Source organism: Montipora capricornis, chromosome 11 (genome assembly GCF_036669925.1).
Source record: "Montipora capricornis isolate CH-2021 chromosome 11, ASM3666992v2, whole genome shotgun sequence".
NCBI lineage: Eukaryota > Metazoa > Cnidaria > Anthozoa > Scleractinia > Acroporidae > Montipora > Montipora capricornis.
In genome coordinates this window covers 40,762,086-40,782,758 of record NC_090893.1, presented here as the reverse complement: position 1 = coordinate 40,782,758, position 20,673 = coordinate 40,762,086, and the positions used below count along the sequence as shown (strand labels likewise).

At 38.8% G+C, this 20,673-nt stretch overlaps 2 protein-coding genes and 1 long non-coding RNA gene across 7 annotated transcripts in view; 2 read left to right on the top strand and 1 right to left on the bottom strand.

Moving 5' to 3' along the window:
* The window catches only part of LOC138024274 (uncharacterized), an 847,896-nt gene that overhangs the window by 286,289 nt on the left and 540,934 nt on the right, over positions 1–20,673 (bottom strand). The window lies entirely within an intron of this gene.
* Positions 3,666–13,592, top strand: LOC138024284 (tyrosine-protein kinase receptor Tie-1-like). 2 transcript variants are annotated; one of them, XM_068871444.1, is made up of 3 exons: positions 3,666–3,756; positions 4,577–4,799; positions 12,706–13,010. In XM_068871444.1, exons 1-3 carry the CDS (start codon positions 3,680–3,682, stop codon positions 12,745–12,747), a joined length of 342 nt encoding a protein of 113 aa, XP_068727545.1. In that variant the 5' UTR covers positions 3,666–3,679; the 3' UTR covers positions 12,748–13,010. The 2 variants fall into 2 exon arrangements, with proteins under 2 accessions (XP_068727545.1, XP_068727544.1); XM_068871443.1 differs by lacking the exons at positions 3,666–3,756; positions 4,577–4,799 and adding exons at positions 11,789–11,885; positions 13,252–13,592 and having other exon boundaries at positions 12,706–12,928.
* The window catches only part of LOC138024290 (uncharacterized), a 123,301-nt gene continuing 120,775 nt past the window's right edge, over positions 18,148–20,673 (top strand). The window contains exon 1 of the long non-coding RNA XR_011126957.1: positions 18,148–18,188. This is a non-coding gene — a long non-coding RNA (uncharacterized lncRNA). The remainder of the gene's footprint in view (positions 18,189–20,673) is intronic.

The window sequence follows — 20,673 nt, the reverse complement described above, 5'->3', positions numbered from 1 at the left end:
TTGTCACGGTAGGAAACAGGTTCTGTTTTCCTGAACACTTCTTGCCGACGGATTTTAAGCGGACTCTGACTGAAGAAATAAAGATGGAAGAAATAATGATGGAAAATGGAAGGCTGCTTCAAGAATTACAAGAATTAAACGCAAAGAAGAGGATTTCCAAGTTTGGTCTGGAAAGATTTTCAAGTAGTAATGAAGAAAGACAATTTTATACCGGATTTCCAGACTATGTAACTTTATCAGAGTTCTGGAAATATGTAGAGCCTAACGCCCCTAAATTAACTTATTTCAGTTTTGTACGTGATAATACTGATTCTATTAATTTTGAATATAAATTTCCTTTAATGGCAGGGAAAGAAAAGGTTTCCTGGACGCAATTTTGGTTGCGCCAGGAGTTTGCAACAGATTGAAGAGTTTTGGCTTTTTTTGACCCGTTCAAGACGTGGTTTATTTGAGAGTGATCTCGTGTTTAGGTTCAGTATTTCAGAGCAAGTAGTTGTTTCAGATATGACTATAACATGGGCTAATTACCTATATTTGTTGCAACAACAACGTTTATTAATACCAACAGGAAACAAAGAAAAGTAATACATTGATTTTGAAACTGAAAAATAAGGTATTAGCTGCCTATAACAACCATAAGGGCTAAGAAAATTAGGCAGCTATCTATGAAGTACAATTAGAAAAGATTACGGTCATTTATATTAAGTAAAGTAAAAGTAACCTAAGAATAGAGATATAACAAATACATGACATAGTTACAAGCTGACATTACACCAGGGCAAGAAAAAATAAATAAATAATAATAAGGCGCCTTTATATGCTTTCAGCCCGATATCGTGCGCCGCGCCCTTCGCTATTCAGTCCTCGACTGCAAGTAAGGGTGATTAGCACTAGCAATATTTATTTATTTAATAATAACAATAACAATTCTTAAAAAAACAATGGTATTTACAACATAAGAATAATGACAACAAAAGAAATAACTGTATGTCAATATAATTGAATGATTTCTCTTTTTGAAAGATAATCTGTGGAGAGATTTAGTTTCTTCACTGAATGAATTCGAAATTTTTGCACCTTGAAATTTAATAGTGAATCTACCATCATTTGTCCTTATTGGAGGAAGAGTATAGGAAGAACTGGAAGCAAGTCTTGTATTGTACTTGTGCCGTTTATTGACAGCCGTAAAATAATTGGAGAAGGCTGGTGGCAAAGTGCCAGAATGAAAATCATACATAATTATTGCATTGTGTAGGAAGATGATATCCTCGAATTTAATTATTTCAAGAGCTTTGAAGAGAGGGTTAGAGTGATCATTGTAGTTAGAAAAAGTAATGATTCGCAGAGCTCGTTTTTGTAAAGTGATAATTGGGGTTAAAGTAGATTTGTAGGTGTTCCCCCAGGAAGCTTATTTATATGGTCTTCTAAAGAGCAGATTAAACAACATCTACCTAAAGTTTTTAAGGGCGAGTTTGAAAACATAAGATGATTCCTCAAGACCTTGGGTGAACTTTATTCTGAACACAAGTCGCACAACACCTTCAAAGGTCTTGTAGGAATTTCCCCAAATGTTGGATATCATTTGTGAGTAGTCTGTATGGAGGAAGTATATCTGACAAGGAGATTGTAAAAAGGACTTTTTTTTTGTTGCTTTGCTGGATCAGCATGACCTGATTATGGCTGATCGTGGTAACACTTTTCATTCCTCCTAAATGACAAAGTAAATCTGAACAGGTCTCCAAGAAAGACTGTTGTAAGACTATGAGGATTGCCAATTTAAGAATTCACGTCAAACGGGCCATTAGGAGAATCAAACGTTGGCACATTTGTGATAACACATTTCTTTAAAAAATCGCAGTGTTGGTGGACCGAATACAACAGAATCTTTTTGGAAATCTTCTGCAATTTCTTCGTGCTCTTTATATTCATGAGCACTCTCGGCTCTTGTTATCCCTTCAGATTTCTCACATCTCAACTTCAGCCTTTTCGCTCTACAAAGTGATTGTTCATCCACTTTTGTCCAAGGAAAGACCGATGGTACGCTTTAAGTCTCGTCTATTGCCAGTCAGAGTCCTTTTAAAATCCGTTGGCAAGAAGTGTTCATAAAAACAGAACCTGTTTCCTACCATAGCAAATTAGCCATCTCCTCTTTTCATACGAATTTCCCACTTCTTCAGTTGTTGTGTGTCCGATGGAAACGCACTAAACAATAAATCGGGTCGATTTCCACTTCGGTTATTACAGTTTGCAGCTGCGTAACATTTTTTATTTTTCTCCTTGCTAATAATTTGGACGGCTGAAGTAGCTTTAAACTTGCCCAAAACTCCGTTCTTGTTTGTTTTGTGCGACATTTTCCTGCCGCGAGGGCTATTAAGCCTCACTTGCATGCAACTTCCGGTTTTTTCTGGAATCGAAGTATTGTTAAACGCACGCGCGGGGCATGCAGAAGTATGTGTTTTGCTAAGTAAACCAATTGTTATATGGCGCCGGTTCTCGTAGCCATCGTTGTCACGACGGACTAACTGAATGACTGAACAAAGGAACAAAGGAAGGATGCCCATCTGCCTGGCTGACTAACCAACTTACGTTGGCCTACCGACACCAGGGTTTTCACAGGACAGTTTTGTAAAATAGCGGACATATTTCTGAAAGCACCAGGCGTGACATTTGTTTGACGCCGCAAGGCGTCTTGTGAGCGCTAAAGGAGCTAGGTACCTGGGGGGTTCTGGGAACATGCCCCCCAGGAAATTTTTCGTAGAACATTCAGAAACACTGGATTCCAGTGTTTCTGGAACCAAGAGTCAGTTTACCAGGCAAGGCTGGAGTTCACTCAAATTTTCTATAAAACGTAACTAAAAAAATATATAAAATAAAAAATGAAAGAAAACCTTTCAAATATTGGCATCAAAGTACCGGACATGGAATGGAAAATGACTGGATGAAACGCCCGGCCTCCAGCCTCAAACGAAACCCCTGCCGACACTGGCTTGCGGGCTGACTTACTGAATGAGTAAAACAAATGAGGGAAGGAACCAAGTTTCGCCATCCGACTGGTTAACCAACCATCGAAAGTACTGACTGATACAATGACTGAGTGGCTACCGAAAGACTAATTGACTTATTGACTGACTGAATGAACAAGTAAAGAAATGAAGTAAGTAAGTAGGAATGGTCAAGGGTTTAACAGATTAAATAAGGAACCGAAGCAGCAAGCGAACGAAAGGGAAAACAAATGCTGGTTTGGATGAAAGACAGGTCGTGATGACAATGGGCCTTAATCCCTCGGAGGCCATGTTGAGTCCCGAGGGATTGAAAACTTTTGTTTTGTCTCATCGAAACTCGTTCCCAAACATTTCAACTCGAGGTTCGGGGTACGAAATCTATTGTCTCTGGCCAATATGGCCACTGCGTTAATGAGGCCCATGAAACGACCTTGATCTTCCTTCCCAATTTTCTGTGCATAGGATCTGCATTTCTGAATGTGTCCCTCGCTTTCTTATTTACGGTTAGAGAACTTTTGAACTCTTGGTTGAAAATTATCTTTGCTTCACCTCTTGCATCTTAAGCCTTAAACTCGGATTTCTTTCATTAGAGCGCCCCCTCCCCCCTTTCTATGGTTCATGATTTGTCTTGATGCATATTGTGTCGATCATTTACAGGGGGGTCTCCTTACGCACTAATGAAGAACAAACAGCTCTTGGAGAATTTGAAAGCAGGTTACACACTGGAAAAACCTGACATGTGCACAGACCCTGTGTAAGTTAAACGGAGGTGATTTTTCCTAAGTACTTGTAGGCAACAAATTTTATGAAAAAGGTGCAGTGTTTTGATATTAATAGGAAGCGTGAGTGGGTAATCTATTTTCATACTTTCCTGCATCTGTCAAGTTAGACATGAATGCTTCACTTGAACATAAATCAAGGGGCACACCCGCTCGGATAATTATTACTAATTGAACTTGAACCATGTTTACTTTACATTTAAAGACATTGTAAGATAAGTACAGAAAAAATTAGTTTTGGGCCACTGCAATTTAACACATTTAAAACTGTAACGCAGTTGGAAAATGAGGTCCAAAACCACTGTCGGCTTGGCCTTAGTTTCGTTTTCTTCCATATCAACACAGATCTACTCAAAATACAAGACACAAATTTAATTCATCTTATTTGTGCAAAAAATGCGGTTGCTTGTAGATAAAAAAGCTTGGCGCTACAAGAACAGAAACCTTAGTATAAATAAAGCTTTAAGAATTTAAAATATCTGCAGACCATATTCATCAATGACGGTCAAAAAATACACTTATGTCTTTGTGCTAATGACACCAACTAGCCTCGCTCCAAAGCAACATCTCTTTTGTGTTTTGTTCATGCAAAAGAGGCTAGTTGGTTTCATTTGCACAAGGACAAAGGGATAATTTATTGGCCTCCATTAATTAATACGGTCTATGAGACGTAAAAGAATGAAATCTCGAATCAGGAACCTACGAATGATTTTTGGGGAAACAGGGTTAGCAGGTTGTATGAAGATCGATTTTCCTTCAGGAAGAAAGAAATTCCTATTTTTGTTAATTTTTAAGGTACGCCTTGATGAGAGACTGTTGGAACCAAGACCCAGATGAACGGCCAAGCTTTCAGCGGCTCTATAAAAGACTTGACGATATGTTGGAGGAGCAAGAGGACTACTTTGACTTTGGCAAAAAGGATGATTCGAAATATTATTATACGACACAGGAGGCAAAGACAGCAGAAGATGACGAACTGGACAACCTTGATGTTGTAAGTCCACAGGGTGTGTCCACGGTAAGTTTTGCAATAGGAGCTACTTGTGCTTGGGTCTTGCATAGCAGAGTTACATATGTGTATGAAAATAACTTTTAAAAGTTATGCTATCATAACTTTGATCTTAGCAGGGGTCAAACGCCGCAGAAGCTGAAGAACCAGTCATTGTCTATGTTGAAAACCCACAAAATGTGTCCAAGGCAAGTCTTATAATACATTAGAAGCTTCAAGCTGCACAGTGCAGGGATGTGCTGGACCTTGCTTGAGAGCTGAATTGGTTTGTTAAGATCACCTATGAAACAAATGAAAAATATGCTATCTTACTTTTTTCTGATTGTTGGCAGGAGCCAGACACGTCAGAAGTTTACGAACAGGAAAACATTCACCATGGACCTGTGCTGTTTGAGAAAGCCACAAAACGAAAATACTGATAGAGAAAGGGAAAGAGTGCCCGTGAGTAATCTTCTAGCAATTTAGCGGATTGGCGGCGAAAACGGACCGTGTTGGACGTCCTTATCAATCATTTACAACATACGTGAGCCATTTACACTGGGGCACTGGGTATGAATAAATATTCAGTAAACAATCATGCCATTGAAGTTCTCATACAAGTTCCAGACCTCTCAAGTCTCACGATTTTGTCGTGAGACTCACGTTATTCTGTTCAATCTCACGTACTCACGACAAGACAGACAAATCTCACGATAAATAGAGGCGCAAGCTGAAAGAACATATATATTTTTTTTGTAGCATTTCATTTTTGGCTTTCTTAGGTGAGTTTCTTGCGTCAATTCTGTGCAAACTTCTCATCCGTCTGTTTGCTGGAAACACAGCCCATGACAGACTGTCCTCTATGACCATGTATAAAACACCTGTTCGAAATTAGGTCATCATAACCAGTCTCTCGCATTTTGATCACGTTTTCAAAATGGTGGAAATTGCTGATACATATATAATGATGATATAATGCTGGCCTCCGTTGTTCAAAAGATGGGTAACGCTATCCACCAGATAAATCGCTATCTAGCGGATAAACACTACCAAAACCAATTGAGTTATCCAGTGGATAGTGCTATCCACCCTTCGAACAACTGGGGCCTGAGCAATGAGTTCACCTCATTGCTAACACACTGGCTGGACTTAAGTTGTGAGTATTGAAGCTGTAAAAATCAAGTTTATTTCTGTGTTGTTAAGGTCCACACATGTTTTAAAAAAATTATAATCAGAAAAAAAAACATTTCTCTTATTAAGAACCTGTGTTTACTTGGTTTTGTCTGTCGGTCGATCAATCTCCAGATTTTTTGGCATCAGTCTCCATATTTTCGGTGTTTTGAGGTTGAGAGGTCTGAAGTTCTATCATAATCATTCTCTGCAATATCAAGAAGACGAATCTGCACGAGAAAACAACTGAATTCCAAGTCAGTCGTCGCCAGCAAACTACAATGACCTCGTCACGTACGGTATTAATCGACCTGTGTATATCTAACTTGCAACGACGCACTTGTGACCAATTTATCGCCGGTGCTAAAGCTTCTAATGTTACCTCACTTTTAAGGGATTGTAGGAAAGGGACATGTCCGTAAAAGTGAAGCCAGATAAGCGTTTTTTGTAAGTGAATTTATCCAGACACTTCACAAATAGACTGGAAGAGTGAATGCAATTTGTGTTAGACGATTAACTTTAATTATATTCGAAATTTCTTAAAGGTTCAAAACGATTCTCAAGTAGTGTCAAGACAGATGTTGTGGTTGCATTTAAAGAGACCGATAAGTTCTTTTTTCTTCAGAAAGTATTAAAGCCCAAACAGGTGGCTATAGTACTACTGAGTGGAACTACAAAGCTTGCTTATATCCTGATTTAATTAGCGCTTCATTACTGCGGGCCACAGACGTGATACGTTGAACGAGTCGAACAAAGGAGATAAACTTAACATTGCAATTTGGACGGAAAAGATACAATTTTGCATTGTGATTTACCGGCAAGAGATGTGTTGTTAGGTAAATAAAGACTTTTCACAGCGGCTCTATTGTCGGTAATTTTCAAGACTTCTTCCAAGAAATTTATAATCGCTGTCGGACCACTATCTGATCGGTCCTAAAACAATCACATAAAAAAGTTCTTATTAACGGTAAGTCTTTTCAGTGACAATTAACTTCAGAGTCTCTTTTAACCATAACTTGGAAGGAAAAAGGATAATCGAAATTAAGTGGCTGATTTTTGCAGACATGCTTTGTTGAAACTTTAACCGGAAGTGGCCTGGTTAGCCATCTTCTCGTAAGTTTTTTTCTTAGTAAAAAGCCTCAACCTTAGTATTTTTTTCTTGATATTAATAAACTAAGGGCTGAACTTTGCATGGATACTAAGACCTCAAGATATAAAACATGGGCATGGAAAATATTTGGTCTGAAAAACAGGCCATTTCCGGTTGCTTCACATATGCTTCAAATATGACCAAGTTGTGATAACAGCCACAAGCTAGCGAAACATTTTCATGAGCTAATGTTCTCACCCATAAAGGCCTAAGGATAGGGCTTTACAAAGATGGTTTTTTTTTGCCTGAAATTAATTTCATGTTGCTAAAAGAGAGATTTAAACGTGGCCAAAATTGCACTGAAAATCAGCCTCTGGGGACCCCTTAGGGTCTGATATCCAGAACTCAGCTAAAAAAAGGTCGTTGAAGCTGAAACTTTGGCATATTACATAAGTGGACATAAGTACTTTGTGTACCAATTTTAAGCGAAATCGGCCGACCTTCATTTCCAAGTCTGCCCCGGTCTCTCAGGCAGAAGCTCTTAAAAGGACTCGTTTAGAGACCTTAAGAAAAGGCGACGAGGACGGCTGCGAGAACTTTATCTAAAACTGTTATTCCCCGTTATTGAAATAATTTCGCGAAGATTTCGAGTCGTTTGGAAATGAAAGTGCGTATCCACATTCCAGAAACAAGATTGGTATGAACGGTATGGGTTTTTGAAGAGAAAATGTAAAATTCATCCTCCAATGCTCGCTTCCTGCACATAACTTCAAATTTGATTATTTCACTTCATTGTCAGGACGAGAACTTCAAAGGAGGGTATCAAATACTCCGATTCCAGAAAAAACCGGAAATTGCATGCAAGTGAGGCTTGATAGCCCTCGCGGCAGGAAAAATGTCGGACAAAACAAACAAGAACGGGATTTTGGGCAAATTTAAAGCTACTTCAGCCGTCCAAATTATTAGCAAGGAGAAAAAATTTGATCACAAATGTTACGCAGCTGCAAACTGTAATAACCGAAGTAAAAATCGACCCGATTTATTGTTTCGTGCGTTTCCATCGGGCACACAACAACTGAAGAAGTGGGAAATTCGTATGAAAAGAGGAGATGGCCTTTGTCACGGTAGGAAACAGGTTCTGTTTTTCTGAACACTTCTTGCCGACGGATTTTAAGCGGACTCTGACTGAAGAAATAAAGATGGAAGAAATAATGATGGAAAATGGAAGGCTGCTTCAAGAATTACAAGAATTAAACGCAAAGAAGAGGATTTCCAAGTTTGGTCTGGAAAGATTTTCAAGTAGTAATGAAGAAAGACAATTTTATACCGGATTTCCAGACTATGTAACTTTATCAGAGTTCTGGAAATATGTAGAGCCTAACGCCCCTAAATTAACTTATTTCAGTTTTGTACGTGATAATACTGATTCTATTAATTTTGAATATAAATTTCCTTTAATGGCAGGGAAAGAAAAGGTTTCCTGGACGCAATTTTGGTTGCGCCAGGAGTTTGCAACAGATTGAAGAGTTTTGGCTTTTTTTGACCCGTTCAAGACGTGGTTTATTTGAGAGTGATCTCGTGTTTAGGTTCAGTATTTCAGAGCAAGTAGTTGTTTCAGATATGACTATAACATGGGCTAATTACCTATATTTGTTGCAACAACAACGTTTATTAATACCAACAGGAAACAAAGAAAAGTAATACATTGATTTTGAAACTGAAAAATAAGGTATTAGCTGCCTATAACAACCATAAGGGCTAAGAAAATTAGGCAGCTATCTATGAAGTACAATTAGAAAAGATTACGGTCATTTATATTAAGTAAAGTAAAAGTAACCTAAAAATAGAGATATAACAAAAGTTACAAGCTGACATTACACCAGGGCAAGAAAAAATAAATAAATAATAATAAGGCGCCTTTATATGCTTTCAGCCCGATATCGTGAGCCGCGCCCTTCGCAATTCAGTCCTCGACTGCAAGTAAGGGTGATTAGCACTAGCAATATTTATTTATTTAATAATAACAATAACAATTCTTAAAAAAAAAACAATGGTATTTACAACATAAGAATAATGACAAGCAATAGTAAACAAAAGAAATAACTGTATGTCAATATAATTGAATGATTTCTCTTTTTAAGGTTTTCTTGAAAGATAATCTGTGGTGAGATTTAGTTTCTTCACTGAATGAATTCCAAATTTTTGCGCCTTGAAATTTAATACTGAATCTACCATCATTTGTCCTTATTGGAGGAAGAGTGTAAGAAGACCTGGAAGCAAGTCTTGTATTGTACTTGTGCCGTTTATTGACAGCCGTAAAATAATTGGAGAAGGCTGGTGGCAAAGTGCCAGAATGAAAATCATACATAAATATTGCATTGTGTAGGAAGATGATATCCTCGAATTTAATTATTTCAAGAGCTTTGAAGAGAGGGTTAGAGTGATCATTGTAGTTAGAAAAAGTAATGATTCGCAGAGCTCGTTTTTGTAAAGTGATAATTGGGGTTAAAGTAGATTTGTAGGTGTTCCCCCAGGAAGCTTATTTATATGGTCTTCTAAAGAGCAGATTAAACAACATCTACCTAAAGTTTTTAAGGGCGAGTTTGAAAACATAAAATTATTCCTCAAGACCTTGGGTGAACTTTATTCTGAACACAAGTCGCACAACACCTTCAAAGGTCTTGTAGGAATTACCCCAAATGTTCGGATATCATTTGTGAGTAGTCTGTATGGAGGAAGTATATCTGACAAGGAGATTGTAAAAAGGACTTTTTTTTTGTTGCTTTGCTGGATCAGCATGACCTGATTATGGCTGATCGTGGTAACACTTTTCATTCCTCCTAAATGACAAAGTAAATCTGAACAGGTCTCTAAGATTGCCAATTTAAGAATTCACGTCAACGGGCCATTAGGAGAATCAAACGCGGTTGGCACATTTGTGATAACACATTCCTTTAAAAAATCACAGTGTTGGTGGACCGAATACAGAGAATCTTTTTGGAAATCTTCTGCAATTTCTTCGTGCTCTTTATATTCATGAGCACTCTCGGCTCTTGTTATCCCTTCAGATTTCTCACATCTCAACTTCTGCATTTTCGCTCTACAAAGTGATCGTTCATCCACTTTTGTCCAAGGAAAGACCGATGGTACGCTTTAAGTCTCGTCTATTGCCAGTCAGAGTCCGTTTAAAATCCGTCCGCAAGAAGTGTTCATAAAAAAAGAACCTGTTTCCTACCGTGGCAAAGTTTTCAGACGAATTTCCCACTTCCTTAGTTGCTGTGTGTCCGATGGAAACGCACTAAACAATAAATCGGGTCGATTTCCACTTCGGTTATTACAGTTTGCAGCTGCGTAACATTTTTTATTTTTCTCCTTGCTAATAATTTGGACGGCTGAAGTAGCTTTAAACTTGCCCAAAACCCAGTTCTTGTTTGTTTTGTCCGACATTTTTCCTGCCCCGAGGGCTATTAAGCCTCACTTGCATGCAACTTCCGGTTTTTTCTGGAGTCGGAGTATTGTTAAACGCACGCGCGGGGCATGCAGAAGTATGTGTTTTTGCTAAGTAAACCAATTGTTATATGGCGCCAGTTCTCGTAGCCATCGTTGTCACGACGGACTAACTGAATGACTGAACAAAGGAACAAAGGAAGGATGCCCATCCGCCTGGCTGACTAACCAACTTACGTTGGCCTACCGACACCAGGGTTTTCACAGGACAGTTTTGTAAAATAGCGGACATATTTCTGAAAGCACCAGGCGTGACATTTGTTTGACGCCACAAGGCGTCTTGTGAGCGCTAAAGGAGCTAGGTACCTGGGGGGTTCTGGGAACATGCCCCCCAGGAAATTTTTTCGTAGAACATTCAGAAACACTGGATTCCAGTGTTTCTGGAACCAATAATCAGTTTCCCAGGCAAGGCTGGAGTTCACTCAAATTTTCTATAAAACGTAACTAAAAAAGTATATAAAAATGAAAAATGAAACAAAACCTTTCAAATATTGGCATCAAAGTACCAGACATGGAATGGAAAATGACTAAATGAAACGCCCGGCCTCCAGCCTCAAACGAAACCCCTGCCGACACTGGCTTGCGGGCTGACTTACTGAATGAGTAAAACAAATGAGGGAAGGAACCAAGTTTCGCCATCCGACTGGTTAAGCAACCATCGAAAGTACTGACTGATACAATGACTGAGTGGCTACCGAAAGATTAATTGACTTATTGACTGACTGAATGAGCAAGTAAAGAAATGAAGTAAGTAAGTAGGAATGGCCAAGGGTTTCACAGACTAAATAAGGAATTGAAGCAGCAAGCGAAAGAAAGGGAAAACAAATGCTGGTTTGGATGAAAGACAGGTCGTGATGACAATGGGCCTTAATCCCTCGGAGGCCATGTTGAGTCCCGAGGGATTGAAAACTTTTGTTTTGTCTCATCGAAACTCGTTCCCAAACATTTCAACTCGAGGTTCGGGGTACGAAATCTATTGTCTCTGGCCAATATGGCCACTGCGTTAATGAGGCCCATGAAACGACCTTGATCTTCCTTCCCAATTTTCTGTGCATAGGATCTGCATTTCTGAATGTGTCCCTCGCTTTCTTATTTACGGTTAGAGAACTTTTGAACTCTTGGTTGAAAATTATCTTTGCTTCACCTCTTGCATCTTAAGCCTTAAACTCGGATTTCTTTCATTAGAGCGCCCCCTCCCCCCTTTCTATGGTTCATGATTTGTCTTGATGCATATTGTGTCGATCATTTACAGGGGGGTCTCCTTACGCACTAATGAAGAACAAACAGCTCTTGGAGAATTTGAAAGCAGGTTACACACTGGAAAAACCTGACATGTGCACAGACCCTGTGTAAGTTAAACGGAGGTGATTTTTCCTAAGTACTTGTAGGCAACAAATTTTATGAAAAAGGTGCAGTGTTTTGATATTAATAGGAAGAGTGAGTGGGTAATCTATTTTCATACTTTCCTGCATCTGTCAAGTTAGACATGAATGCTTCACTTGAACATAAATCAAGGGGCACACCCGCTCGGATAATTATTACTAATTGAACTTGAACCATGTTTACTTTACATTTAAAGACATTGTAAGATAAGTACAGAAAAAATTAGTTTTGGGCCACTGCAATTTAACACATTTAAAACTGTAACGCAGTTGGAAAATGAGGTCCAAAACCACTGTCGGCTTGGCCTTAGTTTCGTTTTCTTCCATATCAACACAGATCTACTCAAAATACAAGACACAAATTTAATTCATCTTATTTGTGCAAAAAATGCGGTTGCTTGTAGATAAAAAAGCTTGGCGCTACAAGAACAGAAACCTTAGTATAAATAAAGCTTTAAGAATTTAAAATATCTGCAGACCATATTCATCAATGACGGTCAAAAAATACACTTATGTCTTTGTGCTAATGACACCAACTAGCCTCGCTCCAAAGCAACATCTCTTTTGTGTTTTGTTCATGCAAAAGAGGCTAGTTGGTTTCATTTGCACAAGGACAAAGGGATAATTTATTGGCCTCCATTAATTAATACGGTCTATGAGACGTAAAAGAATGAAATCTCGAATCAGGAACCTACGAATGATTTTTGGGGAAACAGGGTTAGCAGGTTGTATGAAGATCGATTTTCCTTCAGGAAGAAAGAAATTCCTATTTTTGTTAATTTTTAAGGTACGCCTTGATGAGAGACTGTTGGAACCAAGACCCAGATGAACGGCCAAGCTTTCAGCGGCTCTATAAAAGACTTGACGATATGTTGGAGGAGCAAGAGGACTACTTTGACTTTGGCAAAAAGGATGATTCGAAATATTATTATACGACACAGGAGGCAAAGACAGCAGAAGATGACGAACTGGACAACCTTGATGTTGTAAGTCCACAGGGTGTGTCCACGGTAAGTTTTGCAATAGGAGCTACTTGTGCTTGGGTCTTGCATAGCAGAGTTAAATTTGTGTATGGAAATAACTTTTAAAAGTTTTGCTATTATAACTTTGATCTTAGCAGGGATCAAACGCCGCAGAAGCTGAAGAACCAGTCATTGTCTATGTTGAAAACCCACAAAATGTGTCCAAGGCAAGTCTTATAATACATTAGAAGCTTCAAGCTGCACAGTGCAGGGATGTGCTGGACCTTGCTTGAGAGCTGAATTGGTTTGTTAAGATCACCTATGAAACAAATGAAAAATATGCTATCTTACTTTTTTCTGATTGTTGGCAGGAGCCAGACACGTCAGAAGTTTACGAACAGGAAAACATTCAAGACGTAAGCACTCAGAATGTGCCCATGGCAAGTCTTCAAGCTGATGGATTTCAGTTGTCTCCAAATGCTTCGCTTACCGTAACTAAGCTATAAGTATTTTTAGTACTTAAGATATGTTAACTTTAGCTTTAGTTCTCTTGGTTTTTAGATAGACATTGCAGTCAGATTGCTACTGAACCAGTTAATGCTTTTGCTTATTTATTTGTTTGTTTGTTTGTTTGTTTCTTATTGAGTGACATATTAACCCGGATGAAGTAAGCTAGGTTGCTCGCTATTAGGCTTACATACTTACAGGGACCAGGCGTTTTTCACTTTCAAAGCTCCAAGATCTGCCTTGTCGTGACTTTGCTCGCCTGCATCCCAACTAGCAGGGAAATAAGAGAATCTCAGACGACACTATTATTATAGCCCCCTGAAGAACTTCCCCCATCTCATGGTCAAGACAAACACAATGACTTGCTTATAACCAGTTAACTCAAGTTTAATTGCACTGTTGGCGAGAAGAATTTCTTTCCATGGCTTCTACTGAGACCCCAGTAAACCTAAAAACTCGACCAACTATTTAAACCTTTCTTTCAAAGCAAAAGTGTATGGCAGTGCCAAATATCTCTGAAAAACGTTTACCTTTAATCTGAGAAAAATCCCTGGAGGATCCTGTAGGTTGTAAAGCAAAAAAGCATCTCCATCAATATATGTAATAGATTTGTGAAGCTGAAAGATGAAACGTGTATTCTTAGAAAGACAAAAAAACATTGGCTAAAATTTCACTGCGTTATGTTTCCAAAGAAGGAGGGGAACAAGAAATACAAAATAAGTTTGCTTGTAAGTAAATATGCCAGGCCCGAAATTAGAAACAGCGATAGTCCTTGACATGTTAAAGAAAAGGAGCACATAACGATAAGTATAATAAATTAATTTCTTAATTTTGGTAATTTTTGTAAAAGTGCAAGCTGCACTTAAAGTATGTGCTCTATTATTTTGTAGATGGTGTATTGGCATAATAAAAAAAAAAAGTAGAGTAAAATTTTGTGTTTCACTGATCTATGTTTGTGAAGAAAGAGGGGAACAAGGGAGGTCAGACATTCAAATGATGGCACAGTAGCTTCTTCGCTGTAAGTAAGAACGTACAGAGGACAATGTTGAGACGGGAAAAATAGACAAGGAGACTAAAAGAGAACCACATGTTACCATAAATAGATGGTTTTCACGTGACGTCACAGCGGCCAAAATGGTGTACTAGAACAATAGACATCCTCTCCCTTGGGGACTGAACTCTACTTTTATGCAAATTCTGCGCAAATATTTTCTATTGTTTTGTACACCAAAATGGCCGTCAACTCACGTGAGTCAAAACCATCTATTGGTGGGGGAAACGGTGCAACGAAAGGTGTAAGAGGAATGACACTTTTCTAGGCAACTGATAGGGAGCGTAACACCAACAGCCAGTCATTATCACAGGGACCGTAAATGTATCTAATGACCGTGTTTGTAGTGTTTATTACCTTTAGATGCTTATGCGCAGCGGGTAAGGTAGGCATATAAATAAGGTGTCTTTTTGGCCACTCAAGAATACCATAATATTCTTTGTTTGTCCTCCAAAATTTTGCTCTATTATTTTGTAGATGGTGTATTGGCATAATAAAAAAAAAAGTAGAGTAAAATTTTGTGTTTCACTGATCTATGTTTGTGAAGAAAGAGGGGAACAATGGAGGTCAGACATTCAAATGATGGCACAGTAGCTTCTTCGCTGTAAGTAAGAACGCACAGAGGACAATGTTGAGATAGGAAAAATAGACAAGGAGACTAAAACAGAACCACATGTTACCATAAATAGATGGTTTTCACGTGACGTCACAGCGGCCAAAATGGTGTACTAGAACAATAGACATCCTCTCCCTTGGGGACTGAACTCTACTTTTATGCAAATTCTGCGCAAATATTTTCTATTGTTTTGTACACCAAAATGGCCGTCAACTCAGGTGAATGAAAACCATCTATTGGTGGGGGAAACGGTGCAACGAAAGGTGTAAGAGGAATGACACTTTTCTAGGCAACTGATAGGGAGCGTAACACCAACAGCCAGTCATTATCACAGGGACCGTAAATGTATCTAATGACCGTGTTTGTAGTGTTTATTACCTTTAGATGCTTATGCGCAGCGGGTAAGGTAGGCATATAAATAAGGTGTCTTTTTGGCCACTCAAGAATACCATAATATTCTTTGTTTGTCCTCCAAAATTTTGCATAAGCATTGTTTTTATTTTCTCTTGGGACCCTTGTAAGTCCCAAGAGAAACTGGAACATTAGGCCACTTTCAAAAATACCGTAATACTCTTTGTATTTTCTCTTCGGATTTGCAATGGTCGCAAGAGAAAACAAAAAGTTTATGCAAAATTTTGGAGGACAAAAAGTATCATGGTATTTTTGAAAGTAGCTTACTGGAGAGGGCCTCTTAAACAACGTTGAAATAAATTAAAATGGGAAAATTGTCGACAGACAATCTGGTGCAGAAACACTTTTGAATGCACATTGACTTACCCATCGCAAGCAGAAATTTACAGTGAGTCTGAAAAGGACTTTTGATAACATATGGAAGGTTCTATATTCTATGACAGGCTGACATCTAAAACAATGTTCACTGTGGGGACGATGACGCAAAACATTATTTAGCTTAGCCCCAGACAAAGGTTTCCTTTTTAACTTAAAATAACGAGCAATTTTCTTGAAGCATATGTTCTCCACTGTTTTGCTAACTTGTTTTTTTTTTTAATTGCAACTGAACCTTTTCTTTTACAGTGCTTTTTAAAAATCTATATATCTTTCAACGCAATATTGCCAAAATCTTGGTTGAAGAATTTCACGCCTTTCCCGATTTCCGAGTTCTGTTTTTTTTTGGAGGGGGAGGGGACTGGGGTGAGTGACTCATGGAAAGGAACTTAGCTTTCTAAAAAAACCCCACACCGGTTTGGCATTTAACCTTGAACTTACGGTTTTTTGCTAAAAATTACTTTGTAAAAATGTCTTACTCGCTTCGATGTGTTCTGGTCGATATCCCTTTGTAGTCGTCACAATAGGCTTGATCCAGTCCCCTAATAGAACCACGGTTTTCGGAATCCGTCATAAATATCGGGAAAAAGCAATGCCCTTAAACACTCTCTATCAATCGTGAATTTAAACAATTCAAAACATCTTCTTTGCATGTTGCTTAAAAAAAAAAATGTAAACAGCCTCGTTTCCAGGACCTCTCCCATGCCTTCTGCGCTCGTTCCCTTGGCTTCTTCCTGCCCCAGCCTCAAAACCAAGGAGAGATCCTGGGGACGAGGTTGTACTCTACAATTAGGGTTCAGTTGCACTGACCAAAGGAAAAAAAATATTTTTCTTGGGATCTAAAAACTATGCTAACTTTGTCTAAGACAATGGAGACCCTGGGAACGAGGTTGGGCGTGCAACACCATGTTACTCTGGAGGGGAGGTGCTTGGGCTGGTCTTTCATATACCGGATCCGAAATAATTAAGGTGCATGAAACAAATGAGCAAAGCGAACATAACAACACCTAAATGGCAAGGCCAAATCGGAATAACAATTTTTTTTTGTTCTCCGCCATTTTTAGTCCGGTATATGAAATTCTACCCATATTTTCTGTCGTGATCACAACTTTTAATACTCGGCTAAAAAGAAAATTTGACTTCCTGCTTTTTATTAAACTTCTTGTTCAGCAGTTCTCCTCAATTATTGTTTTAAGAATTTTTTGTTGTTGAATGTGGTCGTTTAAGGAAACGAGGGAAACTAGAAGAGAGCTTATATCCAAGGAAGGGGGGTAGGGGTCTTGTTCAAGGAAACGAGCCAAACTAGAAAGGAACTTATATCCAAGGGAGGGGCTCATTGGCTCCACTTTTATTTCAAGGTATATAGAGTCCCGAGGAGAAGTTGTGAACTTTTTTTCTGACTCTTTTTTATGGGGATGATTACAGAATCGGTTTGTCGTTAAATTAACAACTTGTTACCATGGTGCCAAAACGTTGGTTACTAGGCAAAATTATAAACACGTTTTGATGATCTTTCCAATGTTACCATATTCAACCAAATCTCCAGTGACCATTAATTCATACGATCTTTTATTTAATATATACTCAACAAAATCACTCCATCGCTTTAATTCCTTAGAAAATTCCGTATTGCACTCTTTAATAGAACAGTTTTAAGAAAAGCGCCTAGTGGCTCCTGTGAGGTCAATTAGACGACATTGTTGCATGGAGAAATATTCCATTGCATTCAAGCATCGGCCGGGATAGCTCAGTGGTTAGAGCACCCGCCCAATTCAACCTTAGCGGGTTTCGAATCCGAATCGATTCCTGGCCGATGCTGTGTTTTTGTTTGTTTTTCTACAAAGATTTCTATTTCTTTTGCGAATTAGAAACGTTACTACCCAAACTGTGCGCAAATGAACAGAATCCTTTATTAATAGAAACGTTTTCAGAAAATCGCCTGTTAAAAGCTATAAGATTACTTAGATGAACTTGCTGCATGGAGAAATATTCAATTGCAAACCAGCATCGGCCGGGATAGCTCAGTGGTTAGAGCACCCCGCCCAATTCAACCTTAGCGGGTTTCGAATCCGAATCGATTCCTGGCCGATACTGTGTTTTTGGTTTTTTCTACGAGGAATTGTTTTTGTTTCGCAGTATAAGCAGTCTTATGCAACGTGATCTTGCACACTGTGCTCAAACGAAAAAAATACTCTACCAACACAGCAGTTTTAAGAAAAGTGCCTTGTAACGATTGGCTCACGGCATGCTAATCCATATTCAAAACCAATTTCAAATTTGTGACATTTTACACAGACTGTCACGATGGGAAGATGTGCTGCGGTGTTCAGATATGACCAGAAATGCAAGTCAGTATAATTAGATGAAGGCGGATTTCACTAAGCGTCAGTAGTGTCCCGGAACACAGACACGTAACGTCACAAAGTGTCCCTCAAACATGGCTCCTCAAGTGAGCATAAAAAGCTGCATTTACCTTTTTTTGGGGAGGGGGGATACCTTATCTAAAATAGTCATGTCTAGAAAGACGAGTTTCCTCCGCCACAAGCTTCCACAAAGAATTTCAACATATTTACATTTGCTTTCAATGTTGCCTTGGCTAATGAGAAACTTTGAAAGATTTCATAGTCACTCTTTAGTTATTAAAGCTAACGTGCCAAAAAGACATGCACACCTGATTACTGGGTTGCCTATGGGCAAACCCAGTCGAGGTCTGCGTTTAGTGTGTTTGTTTTATTTTTTTAATTTTTTTTTCCGTGTCGGTAAAAGTCTTGCCTGTCACTCCCCTGGTAAGTGGTGTCTTTGTGTATAGAGCCTTCTGCGCGTATTTTCTTAGGATCGAGAGGGTAGTGGAACTGCGTAGATTTCTCTGGTGGACACAGTAGAATCATTAACTTAGCCTGCAATGGCGTCGAAAGTCATGCAACGCGAATGGCGTTTTAGTGGATCCTTAAACAAAATATACCCTTATGGAGCTCAATAATGGAAAGTCAGTTGGATAAACTAGGCATGAATCTCAAAAGCGACGAGTACTGGACTTCGACAACAATCTATCGCCCGTCGAGACGAAATCAAAGTGAGCTGCATTTACCTGAAGTACATGGTAATTTGACACAATTGAGTTTGTTGTCTAAACGCACGCAATGAAATAGGAAGAGGTTTTCGCCTCTAAGAGCAAATATGTTGTTTGTTTCAATAAAATTTTCGCTTGAAAAGGATTCTGTGGTATTTTCTGCCTTTGTGAATTATAATATCATGTCGTGTATTGAAGGTTGAAATGTGATATGGGAGAAGTTTTTTAGTATTGCTCTGTAAGCAGGAAGGGTTCAAAGGCCTGTTGGAAGCGTGCTTGAGTTTCAACAAAACGAGTCCCAAAATCACTGAAAACTTGTGACGCAGATGAATAAAAAGGTAGCTGCTATTGCCCAAATGATGGAATTACCTGGTGATAATGACGTCGTACGCGTCTTGGAGAGTAAATTTTGACTTTGCATAAACAAGAGTTGGGCGATTGTGATCTTTGTTTTGACTTTGCTCATTTTACTGTCAGAAACACGGCGCCTGCTTAATTCCGGCCATGTCACTTTCGATTTTGCAATTTACTTGAACGTAGCAAAAATCTCCCAAAATGTTTGTCGCTGATCGTAACTTTTTATATTCTATATTCACGGTTCAAAATTAATGTTCTTGTCATGTCGTAAATATTTTATTCTCGATCGACCGTCCGGGAAACTTCCTTCTGCTCTTGCTGAAAACTGTGTATTTTTCATAAAGCAAGCTAACAAAATCTGTACCTTGCTGAGTTCGCATTTGTTAGCGTTAATAGTATTTTCGGTGCGATGCTTCTGTTTTATGAGGGATATATTTTTTCTTCAGTGAAACTTCGGTAAAGCTGTCAGATGCTCAGAGGGCAAGCTTAAACTTGTGGTCAAAAGAAGTTTATCAACATGTCAGTCCAGAAGCCAGTGTTTCTCACTTCCCATTTATTTTCTTCAATCTGTCTGGGTTCAGTACTTTGCTAGTAACCACATCTCTTCTCAGACTCTTTACCCAAGACTTCTACCATGCCACTACAATGATAGACAATACCAAAACAATATCGTGCACTGTTAGAGCTACATATTACGCAAGGACAGGTCTATTTCGTCGTACGAACGTGTGAGGACCTGTGAGCCAAAGGGCCTCGTCTGGTATGACTTCTTAATGACCGCCCAACTTGAACAAAATTGTCTGGAACGACGCACGTACCACAGGCAACCCAGTGTACCCTCACGTAGGGTCTAGTTTAAACTTAAAACAGAATAAATCACCCCGGCCCACAATCGAGCGAAAATGAGACAAAGATGCAATATATAACTGAAAAATATATGTAGGAAATGTCACAACGGGTTGAGCGAAGCTTGCTTTAGTGGCTACGTACGAGGAAAAAGCATTCTTGCCAATGCCCCTAGGAAAGTCTGAGACGCTCTGGCTTTTTGTTTAATATGAATACATGATAGAGCAGATAACTTAGTAACCTTTGTGGCTGCCTTAGTTGGTGTTTTTAGAAGAATCCGCCTTACAAGAAGGGGTTTCTCTCTACTAACTAAAACATTCATTAATCAGTAGGTAGTTATGGGGAATAGTGTGTGTATGGGTGGTGAGTTGTGGGAAAATCATAGACAAAAGTTATGGTTAGTCTGTAAAATGAAGGGGAGATGTTCACAAAGCAAACTCTCAACCCCAAGATAAGGTTAACAAATGAAACAAACTCTGTGTGAAATTAAAAATGTAATCTCAGAAACAGTCAGATAGTACATGTACGAAAAACTAAATCACGTAGGAGGGATTAATAAA